This window comes from Odocoileus virginianus, chromosome 18 (assembly GCF_023699985.2).
Source record: "Odocoileus virginianus isolate 20LAN1187 ecotype Illinois chromosome 18, Ovbor_1.2, whole genome shotgun sequence".
Lineage (NCBI taxonomy): Eukaryota > Metazoa > Chordata > Mammalia > Artiodactyla > Cervidae > Odocoileus > Odocoileus virginianus.
This window is the reverse complement of record NC_069691.1, coordinates 22,538,348-22,555,807: the sequence shown is the minus strand read 5'-3', so window position 1 is coordinate 22,555,807 and position 17,460 is coordinate 22,538,348. Positions and strand designations below refer to the sequence as shown.

At 37.0% G+C, this 17,460-nt stretch overlaps 1 protein-coding gene across 7 annotated transcripts in view; it reads right to left on the bottom strand.

Moving 5' to 3' along the window:
• Window positions 1–17,460, bottom strand: part of RIC1 (RIC1 homolog, RAB6A GEF complex partner 1) — a 141,981-nt gene that overhangs the window by 30,198 nt on the left and 94,323 nt on the right. For all 7 annotated transcript variants that reach the window (XM_070480446.1, XM_070480447.1, XM_070480445.1 and 4 more), the window contains 5 exons: window positions 13,952–14,040; window positions 7,814–7,958; window positions 7,088–7,136; window positions 5,340–5,492; window positions 3,367–3,570 (listed from right to left, as the gene is read on the bottom strand). In XM_070480446.1, coding sequence (XP_070336547.1) covers window positions 3,367–3,570; window positions 5,340–5,492; window positions 7,088–7,136; window positions 7,814–7,958; window positions 13,952–14,040 — 640 coding nt within the window. The remainder of the gene's footprint in view (window positions 1–3,366; window positions 3,571–5,339; window positions 5,493–7,087; window positions 7,137–7,813; window positions 7,959–13,951; window positions 14,041–17,460) is intronic.

Genomic DNA, 17,460 nt, shown 5'->3' with positions numbered 1-17,460 from the left:
CTTACAGAATTAAGTGACAGATATACTTGAAGAATGCTTAACTTGTATCTTAACAGATATGCTGTACCATTCAGGCCAACTAGTAAAATTCATTATGATGGGTGAAATTAGTTCAGAATAATGATAATCTGAGGTAATGATCAGGTGGCAAAGTAAAATTTGAAAGTAGTTTTGTAGTTATAAGTGAAATTCTTTTTTTGAATGAAGAAAATAAAAACAGTCACTTGATGAAGGATGTTCCTGGAGTACAACTGAACTAGCACTCAAGATACTGAAAAAACAAACAAACAAACAAAATGCCCCACTTCCCCCAAACCTTGGTATTTCATAGTATTTATGAAATGTGAGTGGGTAAAGTGGGAAGTGAGATCTCACTGCCAAAGTGGATTCCAACATGAAGAGTTTCTAATCACAGGAACCAAGGTTAAATCTTATCAGTTGATCAGACTCTGATGAATATCTAAGAGAAAACAATTTATTCTTCTATCCTCCAAAAGTGTATGAGATGCCACAAATGGCAAATGGTTTGCTTTCAAAACTTACATTGAAGCTTTATTTATACAGTTTTATGTCTTGAAGATGCTATGAAATAAGAACAAAAAATTTTCCCCAGGAGATCTACATATTACCTGAACTTCTGAGTTCCACCCCTCATACTGAGAACAAAAAATGGCAAAACTAAAAAAAGAGGTGGCTAATGAATGACGAAGAAAACTCAGGTCAGGACTGCATACTCAGGGCACAAAAGTCATGTCACACCACTGGGAAATCCAGTGCTAAGCTACAGAATCTCTACTCTTAACAACTTAGGATTTTTCCATCTCTCATAGAACCTAAATCTACCTTTTTTCCTTTAAAGTCATTCTGCTAAAACCCTGTCTCCTCCTCAGATTTACTTCTGTCTGTATCTGGTGAGACTGTGAAAACTATCATCCTAGGAGATCTGATCTGTGCCAAATACCTGGAACAGTTGATTCACACTGTAGGAATGACAGCAAATCATTTATAAACTAAATAGCCTTTACAATATAAAATTTATAAATTTGTAAATTACATGGCAATTTATAAATTATAATAGCCTTTGCTGACCTCCCTAACAAAGTGCCTGATACATTACCCTGCTTCTGACAAGTATGCATTTGTGTTATTTTTGTTAAAGGAGAAAACATAATTAACAAAGAGTCTTCTGACCAGGAAACTAATGAGTATAAGGTAGAAAGCTTAAACAAACAAACAAAAAACCTAGGAATCTAGATGGGGAACAGACAGAGCAGCAGAATTAGTTGAGCTCATCTGATGAACTCTAAGCTGTACAAGAAGCATACAAAATATTAATCACACAAACAAAGCCACTTTAATGGAGGATGCAGGCACTCTCCTGGATAAGAGAATGTGCTGAAGGCAGAATTAGACAGGCACCCATGTTTCTTCAGGGAATACTTACTAAAGGCTAAAATGTATGGAAGGTAAAGCATTAGCATTATATGGACACTGTAAACCACACTACCAAACACATACCACCAAAACACTGCATTGACTCTTGAGGCTGGATTACCAGCAAACATAGCATAGGGCAACTCAAAGTAAAAACAATGCCAAGTAGGCACATGCTAGGTTTTATTACTAGATCTAAGTCAGCAGTATATTATATGCTTTAACATTTAGTATCTAGGTTTTAAAATAGGTTCTATTATTCCCTTAATTTGTATCATGATAAGGATCAAGTCTGCCACTATTCTGCTGTGTGACCTTGGGCAAGTCACCTAACTTCCCTGAGCTTCAATTTCCTCATGTATAAAATCTAGTTGGACTACATGATTGCTAAGGTCCTTCCAGCTCTAAAAATTCTATGAGTCCATTATAACTTAATCTGGGGGGAATACAACAACTCTAGCATTATTTTTATTAGTTTTTAAGGAAAAGGAAACCATTAGGTAAAGCTAGAGTTAAGTTTATCTTTCTGAATATTTTAGATATCTAAAGAACAGAATGACAGAAAAATCTTGCTAGTACCTATTTGTCTGAAGTTGTAAAAGCAGTGTTATATGCTTCTAACACAGGATACTTCATAAATGGCTATGAATCACAGAATCACTGAATTTTTGAGCTGGAAGGAAGTTCCGTTTTTGTTATTGCCTGATGGATTTTTGAGTTCCAGACCTACCTTCTTCGATCCTCTGCTCTACTTGGCTCTCTGGCAACACAGACCTGGCTAGGCAGAACTGGCATTCATGCTAGGTCAGTGTAGAATGAATAGTTCAAAGTATGGGGGAATGAAAATAGCAGAGAAATGGCTATAGGAGAGAAGGGAGCAGTGGAAAATTTTAGTCAAGGAAGTAGCTGATGCAGTTTTATTTAATAACTGTTACTAATTATAAAATGGTATGCACATTGTTTGATTTTATGAATTTATCAATGTAAGTTAAATACATTTTCTTTTAGTGTATACCACATGTCAATGTAGGAGATAGTCTTCCTTTAATTTTTCACACAGTGACCATTCTTCTATCTCTCATTATCTCCACTCAAAGTCAATTGAAAATAACATGGGAGGTGAAGTAAGCTAGTAAGGTAAAAGTATAGAATGTAGAAAACAAAGAATTGTGGAAATAGACAATGACTAAAAGAAACTGACTCAAGAGTAGACTCTGATGTACCTAAGACACTTTGGTGACAAAACTGGGAAGAAAACACTCAGGACTCTCAAATATGTATGAAAGTTTCTTTCAAGAAACTTCAATTTACTAATTTGTCCAAATTAATTTTGTTTTCAAACCTCAGAATTTCTATATTAAATGTCAATTTATCAGAATTACTAAAAGAAACCACTAATTTGAAAGTTATATCAGAATGAGTAAATAATCTGGAGTAAGACTGAGTAACAATAAAATTATTAACAGTAATGCTCTAGACAAGTCTTCAACTTGGGTCCAGAGTCAGGCAATTAACCTCAATGTGCACCCATTAGGACTACAGGGTCATATGGACAGGGGACTAACTGACTGTCACTTTTCATGAAATTACCACTCTTCTCCCTCTGCAAATCTAGAGCCAAATTTGTACCAAAAGAAGGCTGGGAGTAAAATAAACATTCCTGCACCATAAAAGGCAAAGCATACACTTGTAGTTTTTCAAACTATTCACTTATTAATGGACTTAAACCAGGTGGGAATACAATCTACATCAGGGGGAAAGAAAGGAGAAGACAAGAGGACAAGAGCACAGAAAAGCAGAAGAGAGTCACAGTCAAAAAAGGTTAGAAAGCTCCTCAGTTCTCTAAAGCAGCAAATGAACTACTTAAACATCTGTTTTAGGTGCTACCTTAGCAAGGACTAAGTCACTAGTCAACAGCATCTCAAGACTTACCTGTACTACATGCCAATGCCGATGACCAAGTAAAGTGCTTAAACTCTGAGACTCTAAACTGCCATCTGCAAAGGGGCTCTTTTCCCGATGGGTTTTGTGATCAGAGTGAGCTGAAGAACTCCTGGGATTCTGGCTCTGTGAGGCCTCTCCACAGTTCAAGTACAATCGATCCTCCCCCTGAAGCAACACTTGCTCTTGGTTACTCTAGATGAGAAAAAAAGGAAGCAGAGGGAAGGGAAGCAAATAAAAACAAGTCAATATAAGGTGGTGGAAAGTAAGTAAAATGTCGATTTAGTTTTATTGCTGGAAATATACCATACACTTCAGCGTTGATTCTCCTCACAGAGGACAAGACTACATAAAAATTGCTCACACTGTTACATTTAAGACTAACAGGCAACATTTTAATGATTTCTTCCCAGTGTAAAAAAAAATCTTTATTAAAGTTTATCATATAGATTCCAAAACATGCCCAGGGTTACAACTGCTATAGCAGTATCTTTCGCAACTACTTCAAAATGGCAATGCTATGAGAGATTTTCCATCTGAAAACTGAATAAAACTACTCAATGTCTACAGTTTACAAAGCAGTTTTATATAAAGTATCTCATGAATGGTGATAAGAAAACATGTCTGGTCAGACACTTTGTGTATATGCTCACCCATGTGCCCACACGGCAAGGAGTGGATTAGACACAGGGATAACTGGACTCTGGAGGATCTTTTAAATCATGGGGAGGAGGAAGAGTAGCCTACATCTGTGGTCCTGGTTCAGAACAATTCAATAACTGCTTGCTTAGTACCAAGGGATATGCCAGGCTCTGAAGACATTTAGACAAAAAGTTTTTACTTTTGTGAAAGGCCAGTGTTTTCAAATGTAGGCAGATTATGCACTCACTGTTTTTTATAAATTAGACAGATCAGCACCCTGACCCCTCATCTTCCCATTGTAGTCCAAACATCATCTTAACATAAAACTCAGGGTGTTTTTATATTATTATTTTGGATGAGGGAGCAGAGGAAGAAATCCTCTACTCTTGTTTTTCTTATTATTCAACTACAGTAGTAAGGTCTGAGATCCACAGTATTTTCATTCTTTCTCAGTGTGTTGTAAATTTTAATTAGAAACTGGCTGCACCATATATTTAAAAACCCATTGATGGCAGATACTAAGATATGCATTTCTATCATGCAACATATACTATTCTTACACATAGCATATTAATATCATATTTCAGACTGATAAACATGAATTTATGTTATAATCTGGGGAAGTGTTTCCCAAAGCAGGATTCTAGGCTTATTTTCTTGCAGGTCTTCCTTAAAAATTCATAGGTAAGTAAGCTAGGGAAATATTGCTTTTTATATACCAACTCCTGGACTTTTATGATGCACATTAGCATATTAAAGACTAGATTCCTATGCTAAAAAAATCTCTACAGCTTTCTTTAACTCCTTTATTTCACACAAGACAACAGAAATTTTTCTTATTCTATGTAATTGCTATTTACATTTCTCACAAATTGTGCCTGGTGGAACACACTTTGGGGAATGCTATTAACACTAAATTTTATTCAAGTTATTCAAGTAAGTCTGTAAACACTGCTTTTCCTCAAGCTGCTTACGATCCTACTTTAAAAAAAAAAGCATGGGACTTCCGTGGTGGTTCAGTGGTTACAACTCAGTGCATCTACTGCAGAGGGTGCAGGTCTGATCCCTGGTCAGGGAGCTAAGATCTTGCAGCCTATCCCCTCCAAAAGCTAATCCTGCTCAGAAATAAAATTTGGGGGTATTATTTAATATAAATTAAAAAGAAACCTAATAATCACAGAAAATATACAAAAGAAGATCGTATGCCAATTTTAGGAGTACATGCAACATATCTGTGTCATAAGGGCATATGTGTCTGATATGTTCTAACATGAAAGCCATTAAAAACAAAACCAAACAGAGTTTTAATTAAATAAACTTACCATACAAGGGTTTACAGTGAGTGCACTCTTGATAAACTGAAACAGTAGAATACCAGGCTGTTTAACTATACTCTTGGAGTCAGACTCATTTTCAGTATTTTGAGAACCAAATCCACTGATTACCCAGAGGTGATAGCCTTCAGCACCCCAGCTCTTAGGGAAAGACGGGGGAAGAAAAAGAAGAGGGGGAAATCAAAGTAATAGAAAATTAGTTATTTTTCCTGGTTTTAAATATTTAAATTCTCAAATAACCAACAATAAGCATTATTAATTACTTCTGAAGGCTGGAGATACCGTGGCAAACAACACAGACAAGAATCATATACCTACATCTACTACATCTTAGATCACCAGTAGAAACCCTCACTGCTCTCCACCTAGAATAGTGAAAACACTATGTACTAATCCTAGCTACAAATGTTAAGAAATGCCTACTGCTCTCTGTAACTTGTCTATTAATTTAACTGCCTCTCAAATACAAAGAACTTCCTCACAGAGACAAGATCCACATTACATAGCTGAAGCTTGACAAACAAGCACTGCAACAGATACAATCTTGTACAGAACAAAGAAAATGGACTGGTGACTATGAGACTAGGGTTTCCACTGCAGCTTGCCTACCATTTAGTTGTACTATCTTGGCCAAAGTATTTGGTTTTACAGGGTGTAAGTTTCTTCCTCTATAAAATGAGAGAGCTCAAAGAAATTAACCAGGCCCAGTCAATTTTAATATTCTATAACTAGATTTCATGATTGTGAAAATCACTTAAAAAAAAAAAATCATGGGAAGAGTAGTAATCCCCATCCTGCAAGGCCAAGAAAACACTATTGGGAGGAGAGGTCCATGAATTGCTGCAAAATTTCAAAAGTTCTGCTTTCCCTTGAAAAGTTTCAGTTGCACATGTTAACTAAAATGCTTAGATTCTTAGTTTGTGATTAAAATATCAGCTTAATGAGGCTGGTAACACCAGTTGTTGCATTTGTTGCATGCCATTCAGAAGCACTGATGGGCAGTCACAGAAACAGTGTTTGAAAACTTAAAAGTATGAAGGTGTGGATAGTCATCAGATGGGATCCTTGGTGATGAAAGGTTGGAAACCCCTGTTCAAGGCAACCACGGTGGTTTAAATTCTTCGAGAAACCCACGATCAGAAAATGCCTTCCTCTGAGGAGCAGGGGAGAAAGGCAGTGATAAGCCTGAGCCTCACAGCCACGAACATCACAAAGGTGGTACAGAGGGGGCTATAGTAAGAAAATGATTTTATGTAAAGACAGGGTAGTTATACTTCACTGCTTTCTACAGAAGCTGTTGAAAATTGACTGTAAAAATACTATTACAAGAAGGACTGCAATTCTTTTGATATAATGTACATGTCCTCCAGGAAAAAGACCCAAAGAGCACTTCACATTAAAAGGAGGCTACGGGAAGTGGGTGTTGAATAACATAAAAAATGCAGGTATGTTTTGGAAAAACAAACGCCTGATCTGAACAGTCACTGTGTTCACAGAGATGACAGGCCTTGCTGGACACATCAAAACAAAATAAAAATCAAACATTAAAAATTAGATAGCCTGTTAAAGACAGACTGTTAAACATAACACTTTCATTAAAGCAAGAACTGTGTAAGAAGAGTCTCATGAGACTAGAAGAACTTTTTAATTTCATTAGGTCAGTATGAAGGGAAAACAGGAAGAAGAAAAAAACCAAGTTTTCCACACCGTGTCAATATTTTATAGAAAGAACTTACCATGGAGTTGATTTTAAGGGGATCTTTTTTGGTACCATCTGACCTATAACTGAAACAGAACAGAAAATTAAAAAGAATCTTCTAATTGCATAAAACATTCAGCTTTAATTTTTTTAAAAATGACTTTCTTCCTTTGAAAGAGAAATACACAATACAGTGTGAAATATGAGACTCCTGGTCAATATACCTAGGTATGTCACTGAGATACAGTCTTCCAGGTACTAAATAATTTCTTGACAGGGTCATGCAGTTTGGACAGGTGTGCTCATTATGTCAGGACTAAAGTTCAGGGTAGTACATGAAATGGGCAGAGTATTAACCTTAACCCTCTTCTGTCAACCCCATAACTCAATGAGATAATGTAATTTTTCACTTTCTACTGGCTACTTATATAAATAGTTTACAGCTCTCATTAGATAATAAGCTCCTTGAACATAGATTCATGTGTGATTTAGCCTTGAATCAAACATTTATCACATACACAACAGGGGTTCGATAAATAAATGCATTTTTATTGAAGGAACAATCAACTGAAAGAGGATGGATATATGAAGGATTGATACATTCTAAATAAATTAATTCTGAACCTTATAAACTGTTTTGGGGTAAAAGTCAAATAAGGCAAACTGGTAGCTGTATGACAAAGTTTACATGCGCGTGCGCGCGTGTGTGTATTGTCTCAGAGAAAATGGAGTTATTTTGTCCAAAATTTCTTTACTGACTCACGCAAAATCTCCTCCAAGTGTACAAATCAGCTGGGCTCCAAATACACTCCATAAAGAAAGGCCTCCATATTCCCAGGTCACTACCACAACACTATTGTCAGGAGACCATCTGACCAACTTAACAGCTCCTGTTTTGTTCCAAATGTCTGTTAAGAAACCACAGAAAAGTTGAGAATAAATGACTGCTTCATACTGAGTACTTTTTACAGCCTCTATCTTCAACTTGAAACAAGCAGAAAGGCATGTCTGCTTCAATGAGATGAATTCAGTTCATTTAGGGCTATTTAAAATCAGTATGATCATTGGCCTGAGCCTGATCTAACAAGAACAAACTCTGTACCCAAAGGATTCGTAAGAACCCAGAACCATTTCTGGCCACTATTAGTTTAAGTAACTATTGATGCAACTGTGTGGTCTTAAAAACTCTTTGGCTTTGGGAAAATCAGTTTCTCTCAGATTGGAATAATATTTCCCTTGAATAATTCAATATAATGTCAAAGTACTCTACAAAGTATGAGGTGTTTCAAAACATAAAATATTTTACCATGATCTTCATGTTTTTTCAGTAATATCAAAGGGACTCAAATTAAATTGAAGTTTAACCTTATATTAGGATTAAGTAGGTAAACTCCAGCTTCAGCACTATAGATGCTTATATCTTCTTCTAACTAATAATACTTCTAAACCTATATATAATTCTAAAGGAGAAAATTTCATTGCCTAGTAAAATCCAAGTTTCTTTACTGCAGAGTTAAATGAAACATACCAGCATTTCCCATCAGGAATTCAAACAGATCTGTATGACCTTCTTTACAATTACAGTTCTTTACATTTGAAGTATTAATAAATTTTTGTTGTAAATATATCTGCTGCAAAGGGGTGGTATACAGATATTAGCCTACAGAAGACAGGCTTGGTTAACAGAGTAAGAACTTTTTCCCTCTGCCTATGTTTGAATCCTCACACTAGCATTTCCCACCATAATTCAGGTATATGAATAACTGTTACTTATGTATATAAAAAAAGGAACATGTATAAGAAACATCTTATTAGTATACTTTACACACCTAGGAGATAAATTTAAAACCAAACCAAGAAAAAATACAAACTCAAATCAAAGCTTACAAAATGAAAGTAATTCCATGTGCAAGAAAAAAAATAAGGTTTAGATGTATATTTACTATCACAAAAAGCTGCTAGTGTTTTAGCTTACAAATAGTATTCCTATTATCCCAAGTAAATATATATAATATCTGTATCTATATCTACATACACACATATATACATATTTTCCAAGCATTGTACACATGTTAAAAAAATCTAGGTACAGAGATGTACAATAAAATAGCAATGATGTTTAACCTAATTTCCAAGTGGCAGGAATACAGATAATTATCTAGCTGGTAACCTATCATAAACTTAGATTGTGATAATTTGCATAATGAGAAAAATATAAAAAATAATCCCCAAACCTGCTGTTACAGTTTTGAATTTGCAAGACAGAAAGGACGATCTCCAGGAGCCAAAAGAAAAAAACCAAAAGTGAGACGGGTTAGTGTTTGAATTAAGGCACCCTAGGTGTGAAGAGTGGGAAGTGATGAGATGAAACCAGTTGGAAATACAGGGACAGAAGGTTGGAATGGGACCTAGCTGTGACTAGGGAGTTGGGGGTCTCACATCCTTATACAAAGACAAAAAAAAGGGTTTCAGGGCAACATGAGTCTGAGAATCAGAATGGAAACTGATGATCATGTAAGGATTCCTGATCTGCTGCCACCTGTAAAAATCAGCCAGTGAAGCCAGAAGAAAACACAGATGCTTATGTCTGTTCAAGAGGCAGGACAACCCAAGTCTCCCAACATTTTAAGCAGCTTTATAGCCAAAAGTTACATAATCCAAAAGGGTAGCCCTCTCCCATAACAAAGACCACAAGAGAGGGAGTTAGCAGATAACTAAAGGGAGAACTGGCATTCCAAGAACCTGAGAAAAGCAAACAACCTGAAAAATTCAGTACAGTGTTGTCAAACGATCAACAGAAGGGATCAGCACAACTTCCTGAAATGATGTAAACATTCTACATTTGCTTGGTCTAACAGACAGCCACTAAGCTACATCAGGCTATTTAACATTTAGGTGTAAAGAGGCAACTGAGATTTCACAGTAATCCAAATCTGTGCCCCAATCACTAATCCCAAAGAAGGTGAAGCTGAACGGTTCTGTGATGACCTTAAAGACCTTCTAGAACTAACACCAAAAAAAAAAAAGATGTCCTTTTCATCATAGGGGGCTGGAATGCAAAAGTAGGAAGTCAAAGAGATACCTGGAGTAACAGGCAAGTTTGACCTTGGTGTGCAGAATGAAGCAGGGTAAAGGCTAATACAGTTTTGCCAAGAGAACGCACTGGTCACAGCAAACACCCTCTTCCAACAACACAAGAGACAACTCTACACATGGACATCATGAGATAGCCAATACCGAAAACAGACTGATTATATTCTTTGCAGCCAAAGACGGAGAAGCTCTATACAGTCAGCAAAAGCAAGACTGGGAGCTGACTGTAGCTCAGATCATAAACGCCTTATGGCCAAATTCAGACTTAAATTGAAGAAAGTAAGGAAAACCACTAAGCCATTCAGGTATGATCTAAATCAAATCCCTTACAATTATACAGTGGAAGTGACAAATAGATTCAAGGGATTAGATCTGACAGATGGAGTGCCTGAAGAACTATGGATGGAGGTTTATAACACTGTACAGGAGACAGTGATCAAGATCATCCCCAAGAAAAAAAAATGTAAAAAGGCAAAATGGTTGTCTGAGGGGGTCTTAGAGATAGCTGTGAAAAGAAGAGAAGCAAAAGGCAAAGGAGAAAAGGACAGATATAACCATCTGAATGCAGAGTTCCAAAAAATCACACCGAGAGATAAGAAAGCCTTCCTCAGTGATCAATGCAAAGAAAGAGGAAAACTATAAAATGGGAAAGACTAGAGATCTCTTCAAGAAAATCAGAGATACCAAAGGAACATTTCATGCAATGATGGGCACAATTAAGGACAGAAATGGTATTGACCTAATAGAAGCAGAAGATATTAAGAAGAGGTGGCAAGAATACACAAAAGATCTTCATGATCCAGATAACCATGATGATGTGATCACTCGCCAAGAGCCGGACATCCTGGAATGTGAAGTCAAGTGGGTCTTAAGAAGCATCACTACGAACAAAGCTGGTGGAGGTGATGGAATTCCAGTTGAGCTATTTCAAATCCTAAAAGATGATGCTGTGAAAGTGTTACACTCAATATGCCCGCAAATTTGGGAAACTCAGAAGTGGCCACAGGACTGGAAAAGGTCAGTTTTCATTCCAATCCCAAAGAAAGGCAATGCCAAGCTACTGTACAATTGCACTCATCTCACAGGCTAGCAAAGTAATGCTCAAAATTCTCCCAGTGAGGCTTCAATAGTACGTGAACAAGAACGTCCAGATGTTCAAGCTGGATTTCGAAAAGGCAGAGGAACGAGAGATCAATCTGCCAACACCCGCTGGATCACAGAGAAAACAAGAGTTCCAGAAAAACATATACTGCTTTACTGATTAAAGCCTTTGCCTATGTGCATCACAACAAACTGGAAAATTCTTAAAGAGAATTACCTTACCTGCCTCCTGAGAAATGTGTATGCAGGTCAAGAAGCAACAGTCAGAACCACCCATGGAACAATGGACTGGTTCCAAACTGAGAAAGAAGTACATCAAGGCTGCATATTGCCACCCTACTTATTTAACTTATATGAAGAAAATCATGCAAGATGCCGGGCTAGATGAGGCACAAGCTGAAATCAACACTGCTGGGAGAAATAAAATAACCTCAGAATGCCATCCTCATGAGGGCAGAAAATGAAGAGGAACTAAAGAGCTTCTTGATGAAAGTGAAAGAGGAAAGTGAAAAAGCTGGCTTAAAACTCAACATTCAAAAAATGAAGATTATGGTATCCAGTCACATCACTTCATGACAAATAAATGGGAAACTGGAAATAGTGACAGACTTCATTTTCTTGGGCTCCAAAATCTCTGCAGATGGTGACTGCAGTCATGAAATTAAAGGACGATTGCTCTCTGGAAGAAAAGCTATGATCAACCTAGACAGCATATTAAAAAGCATAAACATTAATTTGCTGACAAAGCTAGTCAAAGCTATGGTTTTTCCAGTAGTCATGTATGGATGTGAGGGTTGGACCATAAAGAAACACGAGCGCTGAAGAATTGATATTTTTGATCTGTGGTGTTGGAGAAGACTCTTGAGAGCCCCATGGACTGGAAGGAGGCCAAACCAGTCAATCCTAAAGGAAATCAGTCTGGAATATTCACTGGAAGAACTGATGCTGAAGCTGAAGCTCCAATATTTGGGTCACCTGATGCGAAGAAATGATTCATTGGAAAAGACCCTGATGTTGGGAAAGATTGAAGGCAGGAGAAGAAGGGGAAGATGGATGAGATGGCTGGATGGCACCACCGACTCGATGGATACGAGCTTGAGCAATCTCCGGGAGTTGGTGATGGACTGGGGAGCCTGGTGTGCTGCAGTCCACGGGGCTGCAAAGAATCAGACACAACTGAGAGACTGAACTAACTGAGGCAACTGAGAAACATTTTGGTTTTCTTTTAGTTTCATTTAAATAACAACATGTGGCTGGTAGCTATTGTACTGGACATCACATCAACAGTATGGATAAAAAAGAAACAGATAAAAGGGCTAGAAAATACAATCAAAATACACAGCACCCTGTTCTTGCCAGCTGCAGCAAAAACTCTTTAGGAAATAAGAAAAAAAATGCAATCTTTAAAAGCTATGCAATAAGAGTGATAAATATTTAAGGAACTAATTTCTATTTCTGGCAAGACAGCAAATTTGATAGCTGGAATGACTCTCCACACTGCAATAAGTAAAATGTTAAACAGAATACTTAAATATTTCAAAATATTAAAAAACACTAGGAGGTAAGCAACAAACTGCTGTTGCCCTGCATCTTTCTGCCAAAACCTAGAGACCTGACTTTCACCTATGACGACTCTCTCAGCATATGAGGAACAGAAGATAAAACTCAGAGCTTGGCCAAGATGGGGAATAGAAGATAACCATGTAATCCTGAGAATACAATTCCATGTTCAAGGGAGAGTGAGACATAAACTACCACATAGAAGGTGAAAAAAATAGCAAGGAGCACTTTCCTGTTTTTGCCCATGGTACTGAATGGAAAATAAAGAAGCTCCTGTGAGAATCTGCAACCACAAGCCAGTCCTCAGGCTCATCTATAATCTGTGTAACTTGTAGCATTCAAAAAAGAAAAAAATCTCAAACAGAATATAAGGCAAAGGCTTCCAGACTAATGTAGTTTTCCCAGGTGACTGGAAGAAACAAACAGATATCCTCTCTGCAAGAACTCATTTCAATCTAGTTTCTGCTTTCCTGATCAGAAAACATATATATGCTTTCTTTCCTCCTTTCTTCTTGACTCAAGAAGTGACGCTTGGGGCTTAGGTTAACCTGTGACCATGGAAGAAAAGGCCAAATGGATGCCAACAGCAGCCTGCCTTTGGATTTCTTGCCATTATAGAGGATAAATGCTACCTGTTTAAGGGATAGTAAGTTGGGTTTTCTGTTAGTTTCAGTCAAAAACATTTCCAATAATAACAGATTTTACACTTACTCCAGTGGACAGAATTCACTTAAGAGTCACAAAGGGAGTTCCGAGAGAGACTTTTTGTTTTGTTCACTACTGTGTACCAGCATTTAGAATAATGTCTGGCCTACAGTATGTACTCAATAATTACTTGTTGAATGACTAAATGGAAATAAAGGCATAAAACAACAGAGGCAATGAAATTAGGAAAGAGTCTAAAGCAAAGCCCAGACAAGTAACATGGGGGCTACAACTAAAGTGAGGATAAAGAAAACTAAATGGAAGAGATTAAAAGAGGTCTCCCAGGAGCCTCTAGTAGAAATCCTTGAGTCAGAGAGAATTGTTGTTACACGTTTTAATAATACTTGGCCTTTGACATCCATCATCTAATTCAAATCAAAACTCACTACACATATTATCTGTAATTAAGAAGAAAGGGGGAAAAAAAAAGAAGAGGACTCACCAGGATACTGTTTTGCTGTTAACTCTAGTTTATGAGACAGCAGCATGGCTCCAGTGGTGTTATCTATTGTATAAACCTGTACAGAACCACTGTGAAAACCAAAAAGACTTTCAGTGTAAAAAGACAAATACAAATATAAAAAACATGACTATGGAAATATGTTCTGCTGACAGGAGTGTAAACTAGAACACAACCATTTTGTAAATAATTTACAGTCATCTCATAACCTGAAACAAATTCATATACTATAGTCTAGCTATTTCACCTATAGATATACCCCAGAAATATCCTTGTCTTTGCAACATACACAATGTTCATTATAAGACTGTAAGTGCAAAGAAATGCCAACCATCCACATGTCCAGCAATGAGAAAGGGAAGAGAAACTGTGGTATATTCACATAATAGTATACCATATAGTACTGAAAATGAATTTTTGTCCTATACCTTAAAATGGACAGCATCTCTCTCTACCCACCCATCTATCTATGTATCTATATAAATAGTATAATTTCATTTCTATACCATGAAAAACATCCAAAACATAGTAGTGAAATACATTTGTGGTAAAAATACAACTAAGAGCTAGTGCACACAAGTTCCAGGTTAGTAACTGCCCTGGTAGAAAAAGAGGAATATGAAAGAAGAGGAGGAAGCAGGGGCTTCATCAGTTCAATACTGGTAATATGCTATTTTTCATTTTATATTATTTTTTGTATGTATACATTATATATACTCTTCTATCTATGGTACGGGTTATGATTCTGTTAAAAATTTTTTTTACAAGGGTTAAACTTACAAAGGGCCAGAAACCAGAACAGAGTTTGTATATTACATCTAAGCTACATTTCAAAATTGAACTATAATAATCATAAAAAAATACCATTTCTGCTTACATGGCAATTCTCAGACCAAAATTTAACATCAATGTTGTTTTCAAAATGATTTAAATCCAAGGCTGCTTCTGCACACACTAGGATGACACCAAGCATATGAGAATGTTCTGACCATAATGTGTACTCCTTCAAGGTAGGAGAAGTCAGATGGTCTCCTCACAGCATCTCTGATCGGTTTCCAGCCAGGCCTAACTCTTCACAGGGATCAGAATGGGACTAAATAAAACTTGCAATAACGGGCTGCTTAAAACTATCCCACAGCTCCCTGATGCTCTGTTTTTAGATTCCTTTTTTTCCTGTTTCATTTTGTATCATTTCTCTTGCTATGTTATTCAAGTATATTAATCTTTTCTTCTGTAATATTTGATTTGGGTCTTTTATCTTCCATATTTCAATTTAATACTCAAAAGAAACCCTTTATAGCTTTTTGGAGTTCTCTCTTTGTGCCACTCTCTCCTTTCTGGTGTCTGGTCTGTGATCCCCTGCTGCTTTGGTCTCCCAGATTTTCATTTGCACACACTCAGTCAAGGGAATCTGCCAGACCCTGTCTCCCCATCCATGTGCTGGAAACTCTCTCAAAGAAATTAAAACTGGGCCAGTTGAAGAGTTTTTGTCTTTTTTTAAAATTTAGATTCTCATCTCTCAGGGATCACTGTCCTTTGTTGCCTGATGTCCTATGTCTTGAATTTGAAATATCTGTTTCATCTTTTTGTCCATTTTCTTGACTATTTCAGGTGGGAGAGAAAATCTGATCTGTTATTCCAACCTGTCAGAAGACAAATGCCTGGAACATATATCTATCCAGACTACCCGCCCAATTAGATACCTTGCGGAGAGACAGTACTAAATGGCTAGCAGGTACTGTTTTTGCTTTGCATCTAAAATTGTCAAGTGCTAACTCTGGGTTGCTGAGCTCTAACAAGTCAGTGAGGAATCCAGATATCGCTAATATAAGAAATGGATGTTGTGTCAATAGTTACAAAAGACTGACAATTTAAGTATTTATAGTGCCTATATTCTTTTCTTTCTATTTCTCATAAGCCCACCATTAAAGTATTTTTTTAATTAAAAAACTACTTACTAATCTCAAAGCAAAAAAACTTTTATATTAAAGATACACACAGCTATTATCACTATAAGTAATCAAATTTAGCTCATCAATATTGAGACAGCTTGATGTTACTGCTTCATGATGCCGTAGGAAGTACAAAACATCACCTACAACAAAAATCTTTAACTAGAATCTAATCAAACCTTAAATACAAGGGTAAGAATAAGGTTTTAAACTGGTATCCTAAAAGAAAGGTGACTTTCTAGAGAACTCTAAGGACACCAGCTGCAGATTAATTGTTCAAGGTAATTCATCCTGGTAAGTGTTGAGAGATCAAGGCTAGAAGCCACTAGTCTGGTATGTCACGTAGCTATAATCACAAAACTTTCATCACAACCCACGATCATGCCATAAGAAGGGCTGATTTTTCCCCAACTCATGAAAACTGACATGACTAAAAGGCTGAAGGCCAAGATTCCATTTTCATCCTGGAAGAAGGGTTGAAAGCCTGGATTCCCATCTGGCCTTGCTAGACCCCTGGGTGCTAGCCCTGAATGTAGATGATGTAGAAGTACACACCCACCACTGCTCCTGTCTGTGAGCTTCCTACTCATTTGACTGTAATGGCTCAGTAAGAACCACCTTCAAGGTTCAAACAGGTGTTACAGAAAGTAATTAAATGCCATTATGAGAAAACATAACAAGACACTTTAGAATGTAGGATATTCGTAAACAGTTGACCTAGACGCTTAATGTCATAAGACGCTTAATGTCAAAAAGCTAATGTCATAACATAAAAACAACAAAGGCATTACAGGTTGGTACAAAAGTAACTGCATTTTTGCACTGCTGAACTTTGCTGTTTGATACTGGAATATATTCTTAAGTAAATGTGGTTATGTTACACATCATTTTAATGGGCATTTCTCGCTTTATGTTTTTTTTGCTAATGACTTATTACTTGCTATTTATATTTATTTTAGACTAGGGAAATGATGTTAGACAAAAAACAAATTCGAGGGATTTTCTTATTTAAGTTCAAAATGGGTCATAAAGCAGCAGAGATAACTAGTAACATCAACAATACATTTGGCCCAGAAACTGCTAATGAACATACAGAGCAGTGGTGGTTCAATTGGTGTTGCAAACTAGATGACAGCCCTGAACAGAAGTGCAGTGGCCAGCCATCAGAATTTGACAACAACCGAGAGGATCATCGAAGCTGATCCTCCTGTAACTAGAAGTTGCTGAAGAACTCAACATCGACCGTTTTCGGCATTTGAAGCAAACTGGAAAGATGAAAAAGCTCAAGTGAATGCCTCATAAGTGAAGTGAGTGAAGTCGCTCACTCGTGTCCGACCCTTTGCGACCCCGTGGACTATAGTCCTCCATCAGGCTCCTCCATCCATGGGATTCTCCAGGCAAGAATACTGGAGTGGGTTGCCAGCTGACCACAAATCAAAAAGTCACCGTTCTGAAGTGTCATCTTCTCTTATTCTATGCAACAATGAACTATTTCTAGATCAGATTGTGACACACAACAAAAAGTGGATTTTACACAAC